Source organism: Cololabis saira, chromosome 2 (assembly GCF_033807715.1).
Source record: "Cololabis saira isolate AMF1-May2022 chromosome 2, fColSai1.1, whole genome shotgun sequence".
NCBI lineage: Eukaryota > Metazoa > Chordata > Actinopteri > Beloniformes > Belonidae > Cololabis > Cololabis saira.
The window spans coordinates 21,530,378-21,555,784 of record NC_084588.1 but is presented as its reverse complement, the minus strand read 5'-3'; the positions used below and the strand labels follow the sequence as shown (position 1 = coordinate 21,555,784).

Sequence of the window (25,407 nt, the reverse complement as noted above, 5' to 3'; positions counted from 1 at the left end):
CATGTCACTTTTTTTTAACAAACTTTAGAGACCCCATCATGACTGTTCTGAAGTTTCAGATTTTAGTGCAGTGACTGGGAATCCAGTTCTTCCGTACTACGGACCTGCATGGTTAAGATGGTTCCCCTGGTCCAACACACCTGTCTGAAATGGATGTTTTATTAACAGACTTTAAACACCAACTGATGGAGATCCATTTATCTAATTCATTTATTGAAGCCCAGAGACATCTAAAACATGCAGGACTGTTTTACCAAGTCCAAATATGTTGTTTACCATTTTCTAAATTTCTGATATTCCAAAATGCTTTTGAATATTCACAAAGTAAAGTAAAATTGTATCAATTTTAACACAAACTGTTACTTGGGCACAAATGACATGAATCTGAATATTCCTATCTGGATACCTTTAACCCTTGTTTGACTTGAAGTCTTGTAAGCACTTTAAGAACCGGATTTGACCTTTTAATTCAAAGCTTTGATTTACGGTAAATACATGAAAAAACAGGTAAAACACTGCATAAAAAAAATCATTGTACTAGATCAGTTAATACCACTTCAAAAGAAAAAATTGCAGGAAAAGCAACATTTCTTCCCGTCTCCTGTTCATTGCTGCCGAGACTCTGCGAGGCTCATTGTGCGACTGGTGGTGAGTGGGCGAGTTGCTGAAACATCATTAAGACTATGCTGCTCTGTACATGTGAGAGTGAGGGAGAAATGGCACTGCAGGCCACTACAATTGAGACTTGCTGTTACCATAGTAACAGGCTCAGGAATTTCATGATGATGCACGATTTGAGTGGTTTGTCGAAGTATCCCCTGTGTGTCCTCCCTAAGGTGCGTGGTCATCTTTCACCTGTATGCTGCAGACGACAGCAGAGAGCCAGCAGCCCCACAAACATGGTGGCGGCGTCTGAAACTAAGCGCAACTGCGGGCTGCTGGTGGCTCCTCTCAAAGTGCACGGAGCTGAATAATAACGTGGATCACAGCTGGCTGGTTACGTCTGAGCTGTCGATGCTTGAGAGATACATGAGAGCGACAGCTGCCAGGATAGATACCACTTTGAGTCGTCATCATGGGCTACGAATCTGCCAAAGTACACTCATCGAGGTTCAGCGCAAGTTTGACAAGACACTTACTCGGATGCTGCTTTGACAAGGGTGTCATTATGACCTGGCTACACCTACATGCAAATCAGGTGAATAGGTAGCCATTTAGATATTGAGGGGAGGGAGGGGGCAAGGATGTCAGATTAGTAGTTAAAATCAGAAAGAAAATCTGCAACATTGAATACTCATGACAAGATTTATTACAGCAGTATTGCAGGTGCGTTTCCACCTTGGCTACTATCAGCTCAGCTTTCTGCAAACCATTCAGTATGTATGTTGAAGGCTTGTTTATTTGATAACGTCATGTGACCAAGCTTTTGTTTTTAGGATTCAACAGCGATTACAGGGTGAGACACGTCTTCATTAAAACTGTTTCATACTAAAACATTCTAGTAATATACATTTGTCACTTCATTCATTATGGCATCATGAAGGCAAAAAAGAAGAAGAAGAAAAAAAAAAGATGGTTCTCTCAAAGTGCTCTTCCACATTCTGACAAAAAGGACAAATAAAAACAAACCAGTGCAAAGTATAATCAGCTTCTCCTACAAACACTGAAGGTTTACACATGCAGCCCGAACTGTTTACACTGTTTTCACACCATATCCTAGTTTGTTTAGCACTGAAGAAGACTTGTTGGAGTAGGTTACTGAAGCAATCATTAAGGTTTAATTACATTCAGGACTTTTAGAATCGGCAGTATAGCTGAACGTCGTATTGCAGCTGTCTCTGCCTGCAGCACAGGCTTCTCCTGCTGTGCGACAGCCTCACATAGAGGTCTCGTACACACACAGTTGGGATTCCCCCCCAAACACACACTAATCTGGGAAAATAGAGCTGTTTTGGATCCAACACAACCTTGCTGGGCGACTCCGTTAAGACCAACAGGATTAGTGTGACAGCTTCAACAAACTGTAGTGTTCAAAGTCAGAGGAGGCGTAATCTCATCCTTGTCAAAGAAACTGCTTTTTACATTTTTTTTGTAAAAGTCTGGCAGCAACCGGAGCTGAAGCCTGCAGCCTAGAGGAAAGTGAAGCAGGGTAATGTCAGAGCAGCTTCATAGGCCACCGTGAACGTCCTCAGCTGTCCCAGTCCGTCCCCTGCGTGTCGTCGTCACCTCTGTCCTCATCGTCGGAGTCGGCTGACACCTTCTTCATCCTCATCATGGCGGCTTTGATGCTACGCTCCAGGTCGTTGTCGCCGCTGTCCTGGAGCCCTGCTTGTGCAGGAATCACCTACAGCACAGCCCAAACGTCTGAATCAACATTCACAAAACAAAAACTACTTCTGCAAAGAACACCAGTAAAACATGTCTTAATTAAAAAGTAATAAAGCTTAATCTGAGGGCATTAAAAAAATACTTTTTGTTCTTTTTGTGTCACCTTGTTATCCATTAAAAATATTTTATATGGCCAACTGATTTTAACTGATGTGACAAGCCCATGTTTGCTTGCTTTTGCTGATGCTTTCAGCCTGCTAGAAGTAATGTTTAAAAACAACTTGCCTCTCCTTTTTTTTTATTATGACTACAATATTCACTTGAGTACAATTTACATTTGAGACACTGATTTATTTGCATATTATGCAGAAGCCAAAGCATGTGTGAATAATGAAAGAAGGGTGTCAGAATTACATTTTTGTGGAATCATGCATGCTGATTTCAGGTCACATTTTCACAGGTTACTGTGGCACTTGAATTGTGCAGAGACACCCTTAATGGTTTTAATAACCCATGTGCTTTTCACTGAATCCCCATCACCGCTGTGGAAAAGCCTTACTTGATTTTACCCATAAGCTACACTGGCTTGGAATGATAAATTTGATTTTCTATCATGATAAATTTGTGTTTTTTTCTCCCTCTTATTTCCCGTACATGATTCAGGAAAGCAAGACTGTTGGATAAAAACTACTCTGCGCAGATACTATTACCACTTTATTAGGTACACCTGTCCAACGGCTCGTTGACGCTAATTTCTAATCAGCCAATCACATGGCAGCAACTCGATGCATTTGGACATGTAGACATGGGCGGAACGATCTGCTGCAGTTAAACGGAGCATCAGAACGGGGAAGAAAGGTGATTTAAGTGACTTTGAATGTGGTACATTTGTTGGTGCCAGACGGGCTGGTCTGAGTATTTCAGAAACTTCTGATCAACTGGGATTTTCACGCACAACCATCTCTAGGGTTTACAGAGAATGGTCACAATGCCTTGTTGATGCCAGAGGTCAGAGGAGAATGGCCAGACTGGTTTGAGAGATAGAAAGGCAACAATAACTCAAATAACCAACCAAGGTATGCAGAAGAGCATCTCTGAACGCACAACACGTCCAACCTTTGATGAAACATTCGGATGGTCGGGTCAGAATTTCGTGTCAACAAAATGAAAGCATGGATTCATCCTTGTATCAACGGTTCAGGCTGGTGGTGTGATGGTGTGATGGTGTGGTTAGTGCTGGGCGGTATACCGGTTCATACCGAATACCGGTGTTTATTTTTCTTATGATATGAATTGTTCATATACCGTAATACTGGTGAGTATGTACAGTAGCGTACACAACGTTGGGAACGCCGCGCGGAGCTACATTCTGCCGCGCACCTGGACACTGTTTGTGAGGGGACTGTTTAGCAGCAGTGATGCACCGATTGTTCGGTAACCGAAATTGTTCGGCCGAAAATGGCAAAAAAACCACTTTCGGTGTTCGGTAAAATAAGTGGGAAAAAAAACGAACAATTAATAACGGCGTTGTAATATAAGGAAATAGACTGTCCGCTCCCGTACCGGTTGCGCACCACAAACATAAATCGTTGGCCAACCAAAAAGTAACCACACAGCAGTTGCATTGTTTACAGCAGACATATGTGGGTGAAGATGGCTGAAAACGAAAGTCCCACAACTGTTCCAGAACATGACACAGGGGAACTTGTTCCGAAAAGAGGAGCCGTATGGCTGTGTGGAAATTCTTTGGCTTTAAAAAAGACGACGTCCAACAAACAACAATCATCTGCAAGTGTTGTAAAGCTAAAGTTGTAGGATGTAGTTGTGGGAGGCAACACTAGCAACTTGCTCCACCACCTCAGCCGCAAACATGTGATAGAATATCAAGAATGCATGAAGCTGAGATCTGCGTCCACCACGTCTACAGGTAACACTAGAAGTGCGGGAGAAAAGTCAAGTCGGACAACACTTAAAGTCTTTAAGTGTTGTCTGACTGATTCTCTCACTTCATTAGAATCATAAGTGCCGCCACCTCATTGTAAATGGCATCATTATGTGAGGCCATGCAAACCTGTATTTATACTAGTGTGGACATTAATGTTTTTCTACAATATTTCCTCCTCATCCTCAATATTTCCTCCTCAATAATGACTTGGTTTTATATAGCGCCCTTCAAGGCACCCAGAGCTTTACAGAGATCATTATTCATCCATACACATTCTCTCCGGTGGTGGTAGCTACGTTTTAGCCACAGCTGCCCTGGGTCAGACTGACGGAAGCGTGGCTGCCATATCACGCCAAACGTCCCCTCCGACCACCACCAACATTCATACACATTCATACACATTCACACGGGGCAAGGTGGGTAAGGTGTCTTGCCCAAGGACACTACGACAGCAACTGGGACGGAGTGGGATTCGAACCGCCAACCTTCCGATCATTGGACGACCCGCTCTACCACCTGAGCTACTGCCACCCCCAAATTTTCCCTGACTGTACGATTAACGAAGGTCTTAGGATTTATTTCTGCATCAACAGAACCAATTTTAACTCAAGTCATTTCTTAAAATTTGTTTTTCACTGTTGTCTTTAGTCTTCTTATTTTTCCCCGAAGGGAATATGTATAAGTTGGGTATTGAGCCTCTAGATTTTACAGTTGAATCATCCCGTCAGTCTTCTCTGGTAAATAAAGCAAGTACTAGAGACACTTTTTCTAAATCACCTGGTACAATTGAACAAATACTGGTCGAACATATCTACGATAAACGAGATGTGAAAATATTAAAGTCACCTTCTTCAGTGTGACTCCGTGTCGGATGGCGGACATTAGACTGCTCCTTGCATCCCCAGTGGGTTCTGCAATGGGGACCTTCCTCAGTTTAATCTGTCCACGTTGCAGTGAGGCCAACACTTCATCCATTGTTCCTACAACAATGGAGGAAGAAATGGAAAACAATTTAATTAGTTGTGATGTTAAGAGCTTCCCTGGAAGTAGAGAATGCACTTTTGTGATTAAATCAAACAGAACAGTTTATACATATTCTTAACGCTCCACAACATTGAAAACAACTTCTCTGAATGAACTAACTCAAAACGCTTGTCTGTCTCTTCACATCTGACTTAAAATGCCTCCTCTGGCCTCGTGGGAAACAATGGGAATGTAGGACAGAACAGCAAGCACAGGAATACACAGACACACTCCCTCTCTAAACACACACTTTCACTTGAACACAAACACAGCGTCCAGAGCAGTAAGACAACATCGCATACTCCACTCCATTTGTACTCCATTTACCTTTTTTTTCTTCCTTCCTTCCTCCACAGACACAAAGTTTGATTATATTGTTAGCGTCTCAATCTCACCTATATTCTGTTTGAGCGTGTTCTTGGCTGGAAACGGAGGGTCCTTTTTTTCACTGAGAGGCATCGGCTTGTCCTCTGGGTAAGGCAAAGCTTGGACAGGTGGAGGAGGCATGGCAGGAAGCAGCAGTGGAGGTGGAGGTGGCGGTGGAGGTGGAGGTGGAGGCAGTGGAGGGGGTGGAGGAGGAGGAGGTAAAGAAGGACAAGCTACTGGTGGAGGAGCAGCATAGATTTGAACAGGAACGTCTTTTGGCTGCCGTTTTTTGGGTGTTTTGCTGCGCCTGGGCGCTGGGCGGATGGAGGAGGGTTCTTCAGAGGTGGTGGAGGGAGAGAGGCTGATGATGGACATTGGCTGAGATGGACATGCATCTTCTGAAGGAGAAATCCTGGTTTGAGGAGTCAGGATGTAATGGCCCTGTCGTTTCTAATATAAAAAAACAAACAAAAAAAAAAAACACTTCAAATATATTTTATCATCTAAGACAGATTTGGCAAGTCAAGCTGAAGACAACATTACAAAGTGCTATTTACACATATAACACTTCACTCACTCTTTCATGGATAACTTCTTATTCTATCTATGCAGACTATACATAGTATTCAGCGCTTTGTGATGGAAGCAATGGCAGCAAACACATTTCATGATGACATCAATAAACTTGAAAGAACAATTTTAATGCAATGTTGGGATGCAGCCGCCATTTTCAAATCCATTTCTTTTATATGTTAATGATACATTACAGATATGTTTTCAACAGATTCTTTTTTTAAATCTGATCTAAAACTCATAAGAATTCCCACGAGTAAAGACTCATAAACCAGTCATGTGTGAAGATGGTCGGTGGGAGACATCTGCAGGGTTGTCCCGGGAAAAGCAATTAAATGTGTGCAAATAGTAAGTGCACACATTTAATTAGTAATGCAAATGTAATAGTCCAAACGTACTGCTCTTACTGCAAAACAGGTCCATTAGGAGTTATGAGTGTCTAATGTGTTTGAGTAGTAAAACACGTTAACAAGGCAGTGATTTTAAACACAATGTAAGTTGCTGTAGCAACACGTTTCTCAGATTGAAAAGAATTTTGATCCGGTGGTTGACTGTGTTGCAAGTGGCTAAGGGTCTCGCCGGCTGATCACGTAGCTCGCAGCTCAAGTCCCAGTTTCTCCTTCCTCCCAGTTTCTAACACGTGTTATTAGACGTGACACAGCCTCTTAAGTTCCTCCAAGTATCTTGTTCGACAGCTCCGCTTCAATTGATGTGTGTGTTTTGGGAATAGACGCATAAGAAGCAAAATTCTGAAAGTACTATTTTAGTAAATTAAAAACAGTGAAATGGAAACAAATACTTGATAAAATACAACAATTATAACGTGCAATTGCATCTTAATCTTTAATTTGTACCATGATAGTGCATATGGTAATTTCTATACGGATAATATTTAAGGGAAATAATTCAGCAGATAATATTCAAGGAAATAATTCAGCAGACTACTTGTGCAACCATATTAGACATTGAATCTAGAAAGATTGAAAATTATTTAATCAATAGTTGTGCTACAATTAAAGAATAAGGTAGCGTGTGTTTATTGTGTTGTGTCAAGGATATTGATTGCAATTTCGATTGAAAATCGATTAATCCTTCAGTCCTATCAAAAACTTCATTGTCTCATTTAACCAGAGTACATTCTTCACCGTATTTGGGCATTCTTTAATGCCATTTGATGAACTCTAAACATGCCTTATGCCCTATTTACGGATAAATTAACTTTGTTTCTAACGCTTTTGTAGACGTTTTTCATTTTAATTGCATAGAGGTTGTCTGAATTCTTTCAGTAACTGGCATCATCAGCAAAGAATCTAGGTCTCTGAAGCGAATCAAGTAAATACATACGTGCACAGTACTTTCTAACTTTCTTTTTTAGCATTACTATCGTTTCAATTTTACTTCTACAATTTCTGCTATTTTGTGCAAGTTCACACCATAAAATGTCCAAACATATGATTTAAATTACAGTTTGTAATGCATCAAAATATGGAAGCATACCACACATGTTCCCAAACTGATGTCAGTTTAAGCTCTGGTTTAAGACAACTGTCCAAGACGGAAGCTGTTCATGATCAATGCATGTGGTTAATTCCCATGTGGTTAATTCCCAAGCTTTAATTCTGACTTTTCACTAAACACACTATGCAGCATTAACAAAAAAGGAGAGCTACAATAGGAATAGAGCAGATACAATGACAAACTCTGACCTCTCTGAAGGATCGTAATCTGCTCAGAGTCTTCTCTCGCTCCTGATCCACCCACTGTTTCCTTCTCTGCTCCTCCTCTTTCTTCTTCTCCCGTTTCTGCAGACAACAGAGGAAGACACTCAGGGGCAATAGTAACGAAACAATTTGATCCAGTTTCATTTCTAGCCTCTGCTGGTGACGGGAGAGTCCGTGTGGACTGCCTTGTTGCCGTGGTGACGTACCAGTTGGATCTGATGATGCTGGTTGAACAGCATCGAGCTTTGCTTGGCTGGCAACTGCTTCTGCTCATTGGCTTCCATGCACTGATCCTGACAACGTACACAAAAGTTACATCTTCAAATATCACATTTTTCAAAGTTCAACAATTTAAAAGAGGATTTAAATAATTAATCTTTTTTTGTACTGTTGTTGACCATAGGTTACAACAGGTAAATTGAGAGATGACAGTTGCATCATCACCATCCTCCTTCTTTAAAACTTTTGATAATTTCTACATCTACTTGAAACAAATCAAGTACCGGTAATCATTTTCAATTAGTAAGAAAACATAAAATAATACTTATATTAAATGACTGCACCCTTCCACACCTTTTTGTTGCGCAGATAAGCCCTCCGGGCACAGATGCCACCCCTCTTGGTCTCCAAGGCCTGCAGTCGTCTTTTGAGCTGACTGATGAGCGTAGAGTCTGCCTGGTGAACATTTGTGTGAATCATGCTCTGCAGCTCCTCCTGATCCTCACACACATCATAGTACACCACTTCCTCCTTCAGTTCTGAAACATAAATGCACTTCAGTCACTTTAACTCCACATTTTATAATTTTTACTGATGCAGCCACGTTTCTTTGATCAGGATTTAAATCTGTGTTTGTTCTTCACATGTAACTTTTGAAAGAAACTTCTCCGTCATCGTCTCTAGTTTACCTAGCGATCTAAACTTTGTAAGCAGTAAACAGGCGTGTTTACGCATGCCACTTTGATTTAAATCTGTAATTATGACGGTTTCCTGAACTTAAGAGGTTGAACTATCTTAGTTCATTACAAAGGCAAATTACTCCAACAAGAAACAGTCTGGAACTACTTTGCTTTACTTCTGCAAAGAAAGACTGAGGTTATATGTTTTTGTTTTTTTTTTGGTTTGTTTTGCTTTTCTTGTGTAGAATCAAAAAATAATTTAATTAGCATAAGTAAAAATTTCACAACAGTTGCCTTTTTGGGGGAGAAATGTGCAAAGACAGTATATATAGATACTTCATTACATCCCTTGTCTGTAAGTTTTAAAAATGTGTCAATTTCAAAAACAAAGAAAGTGGTCTGAATGTCATCTGAATTTCCCATTGAATAATTAATATATTCCATCAGCAGCATAAAGAAAGACATGGCTCTTCTCTCTCTCATTGATTAATTCATGTGCAGGCTGCATAAACTCCAAAGTCCCTAATTAATTTGCCAGTCTTTTCATTGAGAAGTAAATGAAGTGTACACTGCCTTTTAGTTTGGAAAATGGACCTGAAAACAGTAAATGTAAGAAACAGTCACAAACAGACTGGAAGGCACACAAAGCTATACACACTGTACAGACATCCGGAAATCAAATATACCTTGTATCTTGGAAAGCAATTGGAAAAAAGTATTTACATAAACAAATACAGTTTCCCCACAGTAAACCTTTTACAGAACACAATGAGTGGCCAGAAAATAAGAACCTCCTCTACATGGACGCGGAGGTTTAATAACCTCGGGCACCTTTCTGCCGCAGGCTACAAAAAATGTGTTGTGTATTTTTAATAATAATACGAGTCGCGGTGTCACAAAAGTTGTCCATTTCAACACTAATAAATGTTGCTTTATATTCTAAGATGTTCTCAGATTCAAATGAGGTGGATAAAAGAAATGCATTTAAATGCAATATAGTCCAATTAAAAAGAAAATCCTGTGAACTTTAAATAACACAATCATTTAACTAAATCAACATGGGAAACAAATGATATTTTACATAGAAGCTTAACTAAGAAAAAATTTAAAAAATAAGTCAAGAAAGCTGGAAGGTCTTTGTTTGCTACAAAGTCCATATTTGCGCAGGCGCTGTTGGACTACACTTAGGGCCCGATTTACTAAGATCCTAAATAAAGAGTACTAAATTGCGTGTGCACTGAAAAAGTTTGCGCGTGCTGTTTGCGTGTGGTTTGCGGGTGATCAACTAAGATTGCGTGCGCAATTGATAACAGGTGCAAACAGCAGTATTTAAATGAGGTGTTGCGTGTCTTAAGGTTTGCGAGCGCAAATTCTGCGCCATGGAGAGTCTGGATGGAATGCACAGTCACAAGTCACAAATGAAATTTGACGAGTTGGAGTTAGAGATATTAGTGGAAGAGGCAAATAAACACATTCATGAACAGCAAAGAAATTTAAACATTACCAAAAGAAACGCAATACCTACCTACCTGCGATAGAATAAATGCAGTTGGTAACACAAAAACGGAAAAACGTCTGGTTTTTCATATTTCAATTTTAGGCACAGATCAAAAATACGAAATAGCAAAACGGGCCACAGGACTGAATTTGATTTTAATATTTAATTGGTCGGCTTTGCGTGACCCGGCGGTGCTCGGCATGATCTGAGGAGAAAAAGACATCAGACACAGAGCTGGAGAGCGCTTTGATTCATCTATTTATGAGTTAAGTTTTTATTCAGATGTCCACAGTATATTGCAAATATTATATATTATATAGCAAACACTGACAGTAAATGTGTGACAGACGGGACCATCATATGGCCGTCGATTTAACGCAGAACCATAATTCAGGCGAAGCTGCAGTCTCTGCGCTGATCCTGACACAGCGGGTCGGAGCGGATTTGGTCATGATGTTTAACCTGTGTTTTGTGATTAATAAGCACGGGTTTTAATTAAATGTAATTTACGAAGGATGATTTCACGTTCAATAAGATAAGTAATCAATAAAATACAAAGTTTTGGCACAAAGGCTTGGCCTGCTTGTGGGCGAGTGGAGGGGGGCACAATAAGAGAAGGTGGCAAGATATAAGGAAGAAAAAGTGGCCTTTAATAAAACTTGTGCAACCATTTTTAAAATAGCATGCAGCAGAATAAAGACTCTCTCTCTGCATATTCTTTGATTTTGGATGTCGCCTCCTTGTCACAATAACAGCAGCAGCAGATTAGCACCTTCCTTTCGAACGTATTAAATACAGACGCAATCACAATACGCGCAATTACTTTCAGGTTTGGTAAATCTCATTGCGCGTGGTAAATGGAGCAATTTGCATCTTCCCCTCCCAGTATTTAGGATTTCTGCCGGGTACGCCCCATATTGATTATTCATCAGGGCAAAAGTACTAAATGGATTGCGTGTGCAATTTTGCGCATTTCAGAGACGCAGTCGTCTTTGCACGCTGTTAGTAGATCAGCTGGCACTTTGGTTTGCGGGTGCTGTCAAGTTTGCACAGGTTTTTACGCACGCAAACCTTTAGTAAATCGGGCCCTTAGATCTTAATAAAATTAATTTTGTCCATGACTTTACAATTTAAAATGCTGACTCTTTTCGTCGGACAAGAATATTTAGGTTTTTATATACCTGACAAGAATATTTAGGTTTTTATATACCAGACATGTTTCTGCGATTACTTCGCCTTCATCAGAGTCAGGGTGACTGATGAAAGCCTAAATATTCTTGTCCGACGAAAACAATCAGAAAATTAAACAGAGGTTTTATGCGTAGTAATTTGGCCTGTTTCATTAGACCCTCTCCCTGACATCGCAGGGTCCAGGCCAGGATGCAGAGCTGTAGTTTAACACACTTCTCTGCTCCTTCTCGAGGACCAACGCCTGCCAACAAAACTATAAGATTACATGATGTAACTGGTAACTCTAACCAGGTGCCTAGCAAAATAGAAGTAGTTGCAGTTCCCCGCCCTCCACTAGTTCACCAGGTGCGGCGTTATAGAGGCGTTAACCAAAATAATCTTGTAAAAATTAAAACCAATGCACATTTGGTACCAATAAGAGACCGAAAAATTAGATGCGGACTACTAAATATACGATCATTAAGCTCCAAGTCTCTGTTAGTAAACGATATAATCACAGAGAGCAGGAGTGATGTTTTCTGCTTAACAGAAACATGGTTACAGGATGAAGAGTATGTTAGTTTGAATGAATCAACTCCGCCCGGCTACTTTAATCATCACATTCCTAGAAACACGGGCCGGGGCGGAGGAGTCGCAGCAATTTATAACTCCAGTCTCCAAACAAAAATTGAACCTAAGTGCAATTATAATACATTTGAAAGCCTCACGCTTAGTCTGAAATTTCCGAGCTGGAAATCAGAGAAGCCAGTTGTGTTAGTGGTAGTGTACCGGCCCCCTGCTGGCGCTTATCTAGAGTTTTTGTCTGAATTTTCAGATTTCCTTTCTGGATTATTGATCAGTACAGATAAATTCATCATAGTGGGTGATTTTAATATTCATATGGATGTTGAAAGCGATAATCTTAAATTAGCTTTCAATTCTCTTTTAGAATCAATGGGTATCTCACAAAAAGTGGACGGGCCGACGCATTGTTTTGGTCATACTCTCGATCTCGTTCTCACCTACGGTGTTGAAACTGATGGTCTGTTGGTGTCACCTGTTAACTCCCTTTTATCCGACCATTATTTAATAACGTTGGAATTGAATGTTGTTGATGTTGAAGTGCAGGGCAGGAGGTATTATTTTAGCAGATGTTTGTCTGATGAAGCTATTGCTAAATTTAAGGAGACCGTTGCTCGTCTTGCGACAGTGGAAAATAGTGAAGCCTCTACTGAAGCAATAGAGGCCAGTGACCTGGGTTCTACCTCTGATGTTGATTTTCTTGTTAGTAACACTGCTGATCTGTTGCACTCAGCTTTAGATGAAGTTGCTCCTTTGAAAAGGAGGGTTTCTAGCCACAGGAGCTTAACTCCCTGGTACAATTCAGATATTCGCATGTTGAAACAAAGCGTGCGTAAAATGGAAAGGAAGTGGTACTCTTGTAGGTCTGTAGACTCTTATCGTGAATGGAAAGATATTCTAATAGTATATAAAAAAGCCATTCGCAAAGCAAGAACAGCTTATTATTCAACGTTGATAGAGGATAACAAAAGTAACCCACGTTTTCTGTTCAGCACTGTAGCCAGGCTGACAAAGAGTCACAGCTCTGTGGAGCCGTGTATTCCTGCAGCTCTCAGTAGTGAGGACTTTATGAGCTTCTTTAACAGTAAAATCACGAGAATTAGAGAAGAAATCAACCAGCCGGTTGTGGGCGTTTCTTCAGCTTTAGCGACTTCCCTAGGCTCTGACTTGTCTCTAGACTGTTTTGATCCTATAGACCTCCCTGAGCTGACCTCACTCGTTAATAGAGCTAAGTCAACCACATGTATGTTAGACCCCATCCCGACTCGACTATTCAAAAATGTTTTTTCTCTTATTGGTGTGACAATACTGGACCAAATCAACCTATCCCTAAGCTTAGGATATGTACCACAGGTTTTCAAAGTGGCAGTAATTAAACCTTTACTTAAAAAACCTTCCCTTGACCCAGACACCTTAGCTAATTATAGGCCAATTTCTAACCTTCCATTTGTATCTAAAATTCTGGAAAAGGCAGTTTCAAGCCAGTTATGTGACTATTTGTATAGAAATGATCTGTTTGAAGTCTTTCAGTCAGGGTTCAGAATGCATCATAGCACAGAGACAGCACTGGTTCGAGTTACGAATGACCTTCTTATGGCCTCAGATAAGGGATTAGTGTCCATATTGGTTTTACTGGACCTCAGTGCTGCTTTTGACACTGTTGATCATGGCATTTTACTGCACAGGTTAGAGCATGTTGTTGGGATTAAAGGGACAGCTCTACGTTGGTTTAAATCATATCTATCTGACAGGTTCCAGTTTGTTCATGTACATGAGGTTTCTTCAGAACAGTCGAGGGTCTGTTATGGTGTTCCGCAGGGTTCAGTGCTAGGGCCAGTCTTGTTCAGTTTATACATGCAGCCGTTGGGAAGTATAATCCAGAATCACGGCATACACTTTCATTGTTATGCTGATGATACGCAGCTCTACTTGTCTATGAAGCCGGATGAAACAGAACCGTTAGTTAAACTTCAGGCATGTCTTAGGGACATCAAGGACTGGATGTCCAGAAATTTCTTGCTTCTAAATTCAGATAAAACAGAGGTTATCATTCTTGGTCCAGAGCATCTTAGGAAGGGATTAGATGGTGTTGCGATGGCTTCCAGTGCAACTGTGAGAAACCTTGGTGTTGTTTTCGATCAGGATTTGTCGTTTAAACCATATGTTAATCAGGTTTGTAAAATAGCGTTTTTCCATCTCCGTAATATTGCAAAAATTAGGAAAATCCTCTCGCAGAGGGATGCAGAGAAACTAGTTCATGCGTTTGTATCTTCTAGACTGGATTACTGTAATGTGTTGTTAGCAGGATGTCCAAGTAATTTGCTGAATAGGCTCCAGCTGATCCAAAATGCAGCAGCACGAGTACTGACAGGAATTAGCAGGAGAGACCACGTCTCTCCAGTGTTAGCGTCGCTCCATTGGCTACCTGTAAAATTCAGAATTCAATTTAAAATTGTATTACTTGCATATAAAGCCCAAAACGGCTTAGCTCCGCAGTATTTACAAGATTTGATAGTGCCTTATGTTCCTGGCCGAGCTCTCCGCTCCCAGGGTGCAGGTTTACTCGTAGTTCCTAGAGTATCTAAATGTAGATTTGGAGGGCGGGCGTTCTGCTATCAGGCACCATTACTTTGGAACCAACTTCCAATCTGGGTTAAGGAGGCTGACACCACCTCCACCTTTAAAACTAAACTTAAAACCTTTCTGTTTAGTAAAGCTTATAGTTAGTGTTAAGTAAACCTCTAGCTGGTGTTGGTAAATCTCTAGGTAGTGTAAACTTTAGTGTGTTAGAGTCAGTAGTCATAGTTGCAGCTATAGAACAAGACTATAATAGTTAGTCTCAAATATAGCTTCGCGGTAGATATGCTGCTATAGGCTTATGCTGCAGGGGGGCACCGACATGATCCGCTGGGCGGTGCCTCTCACCCTTCTTCTCCTCTCCTTTTCCCTGCCTCTCTTCTCCATTACCATTTTTATTTATTATAAATATCTCATAGCTATCATTTTTGTCCATTGTTCCTGTAGTTTCTTGTGCCGGCCCCCCTTTTTTCTCTTTTGTGTATGTTTGCAGGCCGGAGCCTCAGGAGCTGCGTTCTGGCCTGTGTTCCCGGCCCTCCCCCCCCTCTGGTCATCCCATTGCTTCTTCCACCTGCCTACGTGGATGTCTGCTGTTGCTGCTTCCGCCTGCCTGCACCCCCCCCCCCTCTGGTCATCCCGCTGCTGCTTCCACATGACTGTTGTGTGCTGCTGACGCCCCCCCCCCCCCCCACCTCTGGTCATCCCGCTGCTGCTTCCACCTGCCTGCTGTGTGCTGTCGACGTCCCTGACTCCCCCAGTCTGGCCTTCGGCAGGAGGGTCCCCCCTTATGAGCCTGGTCCTGCTCAAGGTTTCTTCCCTCCTAAAGGGGAGTTTTTCCTTGCCACTGTTTGGCTTAAGGCTTTTCTCCCACTATGGGAGTTTTTACCTGCCATTGTTTATATAATAATTGCTCGGGGGTTTATGTTTATGTTTATGTTTATGTTTATGTTTATGTTTATGTTCATGTTCATGTTCTGGATCTCTGGAAAGCGTCTAGAGACAACATCTGTTGTATTAGACGCTATATAAATAAAATTGAATTGAATTGAATTGAATTAAACGCCAATACATTGTCATATTGTCATATTGTCACTTAATCACTTAAACTCACCAGAATATCTGCTGTTCAGTACTTCTACCTGAATGCAATGCAAACATACCTTTAATCTGCCGTCGCAGGGTGTCTATCTGTGCCACCAGCAGCTGTTCTTCATTCTTCAGGATCTCAAACTTGGCGTCGTATAGTTCAAGCTGCGTTTCATAGAAGTGCAGCTCCAGCTGGTCTACTGTGTCCTGTGGCTGACCACCATCAAACGCAGGCCGAGAACTGACTCTCTGGTTCTGGACTCTCCCCGACAGGCTCTCCAGCTACACAACAACAAAAATTGCAAGCTCTATTAAAGGAACCATAATTGAGTTGTTTGTTGTCAGTTACAGTCAGTTACAGTTTACAATTTACAGTTCATCAAACAAGTTTGATGAACTGTAAATAAAATGCTTGTATAAAATTAGACTTTCTACAATGTTAGCAGGTGAAAATACAACTGAAAAGACATCTTAAAATGGGTTTTAATCTCTGCAAACATTTAAAGTGTGACAAATGAGCTGAAACCACCAACTACGTTCAGTGTGGCGTCTGCAGTGAGAATGATTGTTACCTTGTTTATGAGGAGACACAATCAATCAAAGCAAATGCATATCTTTTGAAAGGCTCAATGTCACAAAGAAATAAACGGTTTGCATACGATAACTGAGCGGCAGAGATGAAAGTGATAGAGTGCATTCATTATGTATCCTGGCCTCGTTAAAGTCATTTATTTCCCCACACTGCAAGCCTTGAACACCTGGATTTTGTGGATTTTCTGTTCTTCTTTTCTGCAAATCCGCTTTAGCTTTGCTGTGGGATGGTTCAAAAGGGACTATGAGCAGTTTCTGGTCTCTCCAGAAATGTCTGATTCAGGTCAGTTCAGGTAATGCTTTGACAGAGTTGTCCCTGAACCACTTCTCTGTTTGTTTAAAGTTATTCTTCTACGCGAATAAAAGCCTTTAGTCTGGTCTGAGGTCCTAAAAGCTCAGAAGCAAGCTTTCCATTAAGTATTCCTCTGTCCTATGTGATCTTGAAAAAAAGTCTCCTTGCTGCAAAAAAACAACAAAATAAACTAACAAAGAAACAACAACCCTGCTTTGTGAGAATGACATTAAATCAACGAATCAGTAGGACCTCAGTCCCTCCAGACCTGGCACCTGGAATTATAGTGAGTTAAATCTCTACTTTATTAGAAGATAACATTTTTTGCAGTTTGTAAGGTACCAACAGTGAACTTTAATATTAGCATGATGCTGATAAAAAACTTAAATATGAAAAATATGAAGGGGCCTCAATACTTTCTAACCGCAATTTACATTTAGAGAAAAAAAAGTCAATGCTCTGCACTGATACACTTTTTCATCCTAATCTAGATTCAACAAAGTATTCATAACCCGTCATTCGCCCATTCACGTATGCACTCATGCAGAACTTACTTATTTGAGATCAGTCTATAAGTGCAGTGTTCATCCTCCACAATCACACACACATACAAGCATAATGACAGACATAGGAAGTCAGAATTTTGCCTAAGGATTTGGGGATTGAACCAGAGATCTTCTTAGAAGAATATGGCCAATTTAAGCCAAGCCCACCCACAAAAACACAAACATTAAATGTAAAACGTGTCATGCTGTAACATCTGCAGGCACAGCAGTGCACCCATCAGTCACAGAGTTATGGTGCCACTAGAGCAAAATTCTGCGTAGGTATGGCTCACTGATCTCATTAGAAAAACTCAGACATAGTTGTCTATGCAAAAGAGCATGCCGATGTCACGGTGGTGGGTCCTTCCAGCAACCTCAAGCTTGATTTTTAAAAGGCTTAATCCGATGAATAATGCAAGGACATGTACCGTAGGTGATGTTGGTGAAGGTGTTCTGCTCACAAGGAAAAAAAAGGAAGAAAGCCCTCAAAAGCTCAGCGTCACACTTTCTGGCTCCAGTTTGCTGCAGTTTCCCCATCATACTGTGATGCTGACATTAGTGACATATTCCTATGATCCCTATATCCCCATACAAACACATTTTACATACAACTGACACGCTTGGAGTATGTATACTCACACAAACACACTCTCACTTATTCATTCATGCAGGTTTTTGGGAGTGTATCTGGGGGATTCTCTACATTTTTAGAAAGCTTTATAAATAGATCAAAGGATGTCAGCATTCAGAGATTTACAGACTAGAATACCAAGCATCTCAGCTAGTGGGCACTGTGTCAAATCACTACGGACTTACAACCACCACAAAGGCAGCGTTTGCCTTGATAGTGAAAGGAGGAAAAAAAAAATGAATAACATCCTAAACCTTACACGTGTGTCAGACTCCAGTGTGCCCTTATGGAGTTTACTGAGTAATTACAGAATCACTGGAGAAGGCGTAACTGGAAATGAAACAGTGAGACCTACTCGTTCTCTGATGGATGTTTTCTTGCGACTGAGACACATCTCTGCAGCTCTCATGTGCTGTAGGGTTTCTTTAGCTAACAGGAAGCGTAATTTCTCCAGTCGAGGAACTGCTGATGCCCATGCAGCAGGTCCAAAATGTTTCTTATCCTCCTCCATCTGCTTTGACATACCTGGACATGTACACAAGAGTCTGTTATATATCTGCATCAAGAAAACATCATACACAGTCATGTGAAAAAACATACACCCTTTAATTTGTAAGACTATACCTTAACACACATTTAAAAATAAACACATCTGGAGTTTACCTGGTCTTATTATCTGGTAAATACAACCTCAAATGATGAAAAACACATGATGCATTACGATGGGTTATTATTTTAACAGAAACAAAGCCAAAATGCAGACATAATGTGTAATAAACTAAGCAAAACCCATGATTCAATAACTTGTAGAGCCATTTGGTAGTTGCTTGAGTGTAATATTCAAAGCTCAGATTTGCAGCTATGTTCCCTCTAAAGAGAAGAGGATTTTTCCTGGCAATCTCATCACACAGGCCACATACATTTAGTCATCTTCTAATTGTAGGCTACTGTCACAAACTTATCATTTCACATGACAACTGAGGCTTGCAGAGTCTGAGAAGCAGCACTTGTTTATAAAAAAATAAATAAAAAAAAAGTTTTATGTGTAATCTCTCTGAGCACTGTACTTTCTGCCTGGGAAGATTGGCAGCTGCCCTAAATATATTCCACTTGTGATTACGGTAATCTTTTTCACTGTACAGTGAGGGACTTGAAAAAGTTTAGAAATATCTTCACACTTGACTTCCCTTCTGAGATTAAAGGGGAAGCAACAACTGGCCCTCTAAGATCATTGCTGATGTCTGTCCTACTTGGTATTGTATTAACACAAACATGATTGCTCCAACATAGCAAGCTGCCAAGACGTCTTATTTCGTAGAAGTGTTCACATCCGCTGACAATCAATTAATCAAGTGCATTTGCTAAAGAACACCTGGTTGTAACTCACCATCTTAAATCCTGTGGAGGCTGATTGCTTTTAGCACACAGCCTCTCCGTGTCTGCTTACTTTTTTGTTCAATAATGACAATCTGCAATATGTTATATGGTATTCATTTTAGGTTTTTTTTAATAACAGATAATTAAGGATAAATTTAAAGTACCCAGAAGCTGGTGTGAGTTGTTTCTCCTGCTGACCACTGACCAAAGGGCATATAAACCAGGGGATATGCAGTCTCCTGTTTGGATTTTTGTTTATTTGAGAATATCTTAAGTTGATGGAAGTGCAAAGAAATGAATTCTGCTGCATTTTTCCATGGGTGGCACATCAGCATTATTAACCATGACAATCCACGCCCAAATAAAGGAAATAAACACATCGACTTTACCAGCCAGAGCCTTTGAAGTCTGTGCAAAATATGTGACAGTGATGTCCTGAATTGAAGCAACAGCATCTTCTGCTTTCGTTCTCCACTCCTCCGCCTCCTTCTCCAGAGCTGCAATTCTCTTGGGACCCAAATCCTCAAACTCCAAAGACTTCTGCAGAGAGACATAGTGAGAAAAAGAGTGGACAAATTTACGCCGCATTTTCCGCTGTAATCCCTAGTGCAGTTTATCAAAAATGAAAAACATGTCATCAAATTTTCCGTAAAACCTTTTCTTACCAGGTTTCCTACATTAATGTTTATTTAAAGTTACAAACCAAACGGATATTAAAGAAAAATAACCTTTAGTGACCACTGAGTGAAATAAGAAGAAACACGAAGATTTTATTTTGACTAAAAACAGAGGATACGACTGTGAATGGGTAAATGATAAAAACACTGTAAAGTACTTTGTCAAATCTGGATAAGATTAAAAATGAACTACATAAGTGGAAGACCAATTCTGGTTCACTTATAACAGGAGGGAGATGATGTGAGCATATAATCTAAATACCAAAATCAAACAACTGGAATCATACAAGTAACACTGCTATACATTTAAAATTCATGAAATTGACAAGCACCTTATGTAGAAAAAAAGGTGTTAAGAAGATACTTATTTACCACAGTCAATAAAAATAAACAAACTATGCAGTTACCAGGATCTCCATCTTGTAAAGGCAGGCCAGCTCTCTCATGTCTCTGAACGGCTGCAGCAGGTACTGGAAGAGAGTTGTGGCCACAGCGACCAGGTCTTGGTAGGCCTCGTCTTCCTCTCTGTAGATCCCGAGCAGCACAACCATCCCATCAGCTCTGCTGTGACTCTGCAGCACCTTTAAATGTGGAGCACAGAGAAAATATTACCTGGGTCTATTCTGAGCCCTCTCAGAATTAGCTTTGTTCTGTGTAACTTTACTCTGAAGAGCTGAGAAGAAAATAAGATCTCAACAGGGAGCTGTTTCATTTTTTAATGTACTAATCAAATCAAAACATCCAGCTGATCTAACTCCTTTCAAAAGGCAACCTGTGGTTGGCTGAAGGAGTCTGCTGCCAAGCTACTTCAAGATACACTTAGTGGTTCTTAAATACCAAGTCATTTTTCTCGATACTGATCATTGGTATACAAAAAATTTATTTATTCAGTGACACATTGAAACCACAGACTATGTTTGCAAATCAGCTTGGTCAGCTTCTAAGATGCTTACATTTTTTTTCATGACCTGGGATTAAAGTAATGCCCTAAAAAATACACCGTCTTCTTCATACATATGAGAGAAAAAACATTTAGCTTAACATGAATGACAGAGCGATAACTCAATTTTCATAAATGTGCTATTAACTGCAGGACTGTTGTATGCAATTTTTACTGAGGGAGTATAAAAAGACTATATTTTTCCAGTTCTTTTTTTTTTTTATTAATAACAGTTTAATCCAAGTTACTTAACCTTGTTTACTTTACTTATGTAACAAACAGGTGAAAGGTAATTTTCCACATTTCTGTTAAATTCACATAATTTATTCATTTCAAAAAGTAAAACAAAGGTCACATCGGTCAGTGTTGCAACATGTTATGCTTTGATTGCAATACACTACTAGCACGTGTTTGCTGTGTCATGGCAGGTCTACTTTAAGAGCTTTACACCACCACTGTGTGGTGCTAGTCCTACAGGCTACGGCTTTAACTTCATGTCTAGCTTTTGGTCTACTTCACTCTGCTCATCAGGAAGCGGGCAAACACTTTTTCACACAACTGTAAATTAAGTTGCTAAAATTGTTTTCCTATGTTTTTTAATTCTTTTTTGTACAACAGATCCACTGCATAGCCTGCCTGCATGAATGAGGCCTATGATAGCCAAGGTTTTCCCAAATATTTGTAGTCTATATTTATTGATATGTATTTGGTTTTTGCAAGACAAAACTAATAGAATTTATCATAAGGGTGTCGAATATATATATTGAAATGTTCTTTTTTCTTAGGCCGGTATGGTCGGAAATGGTAAAGAAGTAAAGACACTAGTGCTGGGCGGTATGACCAAAAATTTATATCACGGTATTTTTCAAAATTATATCGGTTTCACGGTATATCACGGTATTTTTTTTTTTCATGCACAACTGGGTGTTAACCACATTTTCTAATGATTTGGAAAGGAATTGCTGCAGTAAATTGGCTTAGAATGGCCTATTTTACTGTCATGAGGACGAAATATTGTAGAAAAACATTAATGTCCACACTAGTATAAATACAGGTTTGCATGGCCTCACAAAATTATGCCGTTTACAATGAGGTGGCGGCACTTATGATTCTAATGTAGGGCTGAACGATTTTTGAAAATAATCTAATTGTGATTTTTTTCCTCAATATTGCGATTTAATATGCGATTATTTTTTTCAAGGTCCTGTTCTCATGTATTTTACAACTACACAAGCAATAAATCAGTCTGTTTCAAGTAGATTTTCACTTGAAATAAGTAGAAAAATCTGCCAGTGGAACAAGATTTTTTTGCTTGTAATAAGAAGATAAATCTTGTCCCACTGGCAGATTTTACTACTTATTTCAAGTGAAAATTTACTTGAAACAGGTGAAAATGCTCAAATAAGTTATTTTTCTGGTGATGACTCTAAATGTTGAAATAGCAGTAAAACCACATTCATTGATGAAATGACATAAGGGATGGAAAGGGGGGATGGCAGTTTTACAGGGGGGATGATTTGGACCGTTTTTATTTAAGGGGGGTGATTTGGACCGTTTTTATTTCAGGGGGGGTGATTTGGACCGTTTTTATTTCAGGGGGGGGGGTGATTTGGACCGTTTTTATTTCAACTCGAGTACTGCTCACAGGGAAATCAGCTCCGCGTCGATTTAACGCGGAACCATAAATCAGGCTTCACAGCGCGACTCACTGTGCGCCCGGCTCGTACTCCTCGCCGCGCGCAGCTCATATTTTTAATAAATTTATAAAGCCCATATATTTATAAAGCCTCACCCAGCCGAGCCCTAAAGCTGAGGCCATGGTAGATTTAGGTTACACGCGGACACGCGGCACTGTTGACTTTTCCCTGCCGGCTCTGCTCACTGTTCACTGGCTAAACAGTCCCCTCACAAACAGGGTCCAGCGGCGCTGCGTTCCGCCGCGCTGCGCGGCGCTCCCAACGTTGTGTGCGCTACTCACCGGTATTACGGTATATGAAAAATTCATATCATAAGAAAAATAAACACCGGTATTCGGTATGAACCGGTATACTGCCCAGCACTAAAAGACACTGTAAGTAAGATTCAAATCCAAAATAAGCCATACCCTTTGTTGGCTGTGTGAGCTCGGGGACAGGGCTTCAATTTAAAGGGGACCTATTATGGCATCTAATACCTATTTTAAACTGGCCTTGAATGTCTTAAAAACAAGCTTTTGATTGTTTTTGCTAACATGCATAACTATGATAATGAGGCACTGTGCTGATTGGCTGCCTGAATGATAAACCGCTACGAAAAAATGGTGGAAGCTCCGGCTGGCGGAGTTAGTTGTGGGCTTGGTTTCACGCATCGGAGGCCAACCTATGTAAATCGCATTTTGGTTACGTAACGACGGGATCAGAATCTGAACGGCTCGTAAAAGCCACATCACACTGGATGTCTCATCCGGGCGGCTGTACAGACACTGCAGAATTTGGTTGAAGATTTGGAAACTGACAAAAAGGTCATAAATCCTTAGGGCAGGGGTCACCAATCCTGGTCCTTGAGGGCCGGTGTCCTGCATGTTTTACATGTTTCGCTGCTTCATTGCACAGTGATAAAAGTGACTGTCGTTAAGAGAATTGTGCAGACCTCAATCACAAGCTGATGACGATGATTAATTAGAATCAGCTGTGTTAAAGCAGAGAAAACTCTAAAACATGCAGGACACCGGCCCTCGAGGACCAGGATTGGTGACCCCTGGTTTAGGGGAACATATACAAACTGAACAAAATTTAAATGGCTTCAATTACTGTTTTTTTACCGTGCAATACTTTTTCCCGGCCTATCTGTGCAATATTCCACCACATGTGTAGTTATATGTTATTCTGTAGATAGGATCTCAGGTCTTGATTACACTATTCAAAATGCATCTTAACCTTTTTTATATTCTTTATATTTCTTATCTGTTTGCACTGTCTTGCACTGGAGAGGTGATGCTGCTTTTAATCTCACTGTACCCAAGTATAATGACAATAAAGTATTCTATTCCATCATGCTTGAAATTTTTTAGATTAAAATCTTGTCAGGTTGCATGAATAATATGAGAAAAGGCTGTCACCTGTAGCCCAACAGGGGCTCTCACACACACACACACACACACACACACACACACACACACACACACACACACACACACACACACACACACACACACACACACACACACACACACACACACACACACACACACACACACACACACACACACACACACACACACACACCTACACACCTGTTTCAGGTGACCCTTAGCCCTCGACATCTCTTCTTGCATGGACTTCTTCTTGAACTCCTGCAGGTTTTCAAAGTATTCTTCCACATCCTGCTCGTCCTGGGTGAACAGAGTCTCCAGGACGATCTTCCTCCCGCACAGGTCGATGGCCGTGCTGAAGTATTTCTCCAGTTTCCTGCACGGCGTGTCCAGATCCCTGTGCTCGTCGTCGTACTCGGGACCTGCAGACCTGCGACTGAGCAGCAGCAGGTCCCAGATATTTCCTCCTTCAAACTCCGACAGGTCCGGGAAACAGGAGCCCAGCACGTCGGCCACGCAGCTGAACTGCTGGTGGACGTGCTGCAGGTCTGTGACGGAGAAGAGGCCGGCCCAGCTGAGCGGGGAGCCGGCGGAGAGCTCGCAGAGCTCGGCTCGCTGCTGCCGCTGCTGCCGCTGCAGGGTCCGGTTGTGGCAGGTGACCGCGAACTTGGACTCGATCACGTTCCACTGGACGATGAAGCCCAGCTTGAACGTCTCGTTCTCCTCGAATATGTTACTTTTTACGGCCACCCAGCCCTCTAGACTGTCGAACCGGTCACTATCCATCGCGTTTTCCGTCGTAAACACAGCGGTTTCACTTTAGCCTCCGCGAAACTGTTGGATCTGTTTACAATATCCGCCATTTGTGTGACGCAAGCTGCGTTCAGGTTCCCTCGGAAATATTTCAACTTCTACGGACTGAACTTGACGGTCTTTGATATACATCTGCAGTGAAAATTATGGAGGATTTTTTGTGCCAAAATTAAATAAATAAAAAAATAATAAATTAATTAAAATGGGAATGAAATATATCATGAATTAATTAAATGTGTCATTAATTAATTAAAATTAGAATGACATATGTCATTAATTAATTAAAATACAATTCATTTTAAGTAAAAATATATATTTATTATTTCAGCATTTAATTAATTAATGACACATGTAATTAATTAATGATATATTTCATTCCCTTTTTAATGAATTAATGATGTATTTATTTATTTAATTTTGGCACAAAAAATCCTCCATAGAAAATAGGATGCTTTGTTATTCATTTGCTCCAGTATTGATATGCGTATGTGAAAAGAAGCTAAATGATCTTGAATGATGTATGTATTGACCATATGAGGGAGGGAAGGGGAGAGGGGTGTGTTGATGTATTTATTTATTTAAATGTATTTATTTATTTTTTCTTTCTTTCTTCTTCTTCTTATTTATTAATTTTTGTTTAATTATTGTTATTAAAAGTTAAAAAGGGGAAAATATTGATACTTCTATTGTTATTGTAAATCTT

General features: G+C 40.5%; 1 protein-coding gene across 1 annotated transcript; it reads right to left on the bottom strand.

The window, feature by feature from the left end:
* Window positions 1-1,286: 1,286 nt before the first annotated feature.
* LOC133460015 (WASP homolog-associated protein with actin, membranes and microtubules) lies at window positions 1,287-24,753 on the bottom strand. Its single transcript, XM_061740484.1, has 11 exons — window positions 24,093-24,753; window positions 20,289-20,462; window positions 19,594-19,744; window positions 18,183-18,352; window positions 15,843-16,050; window positions 8,530-8,714; window positions 8,163-8,249; window positions 7,942-8,037; window positions 5,692-6,112; window positions 5,120-5,253; window positions 1,287-2,344 (listed from the first exon to the last, which is right to left on the bottom strand). Exons 1-11 carry the CDS (start codon window positions 24,675-24,677, stop codon window positions 2,189-2,191), a joined length of 2,367 nt encoding a protein of 788 aa, XP_061596468.1. The 5' UTR covers window positions 24,678-24,753; the 3' UTR covers window positions 1,287-2,188.
* Between the last annotated feature and the right edge of the window lie 654 nt (window positions 24,754-25,407).

Excerpts from the sequence above, each read along its gene's own strand:
- LOC133460015 (XM_061740484.1), bottom strand. The coding sequence starts at position 24,677 with ATGGATAGTGACCGGTTCGACAGTCTAGAGGGCTGGGTGGCCGTAAAA. Across the intron at positions 8,038-8,162 it reads AGCATCATCAGATCCAACTG|AAACGGGAGAAGAAGAAAGA; the intron begins GTACGTCACCAC and ends TGTTGTCTGCAG. Across the intron at positions 2,345-5,119 it reads ACGGAGTCACACTGAAGAAG|GTGATTCCTGCACAAGCAGG; the intron begins GTGACTTTAATA and ends GCTGTGCTGTAG.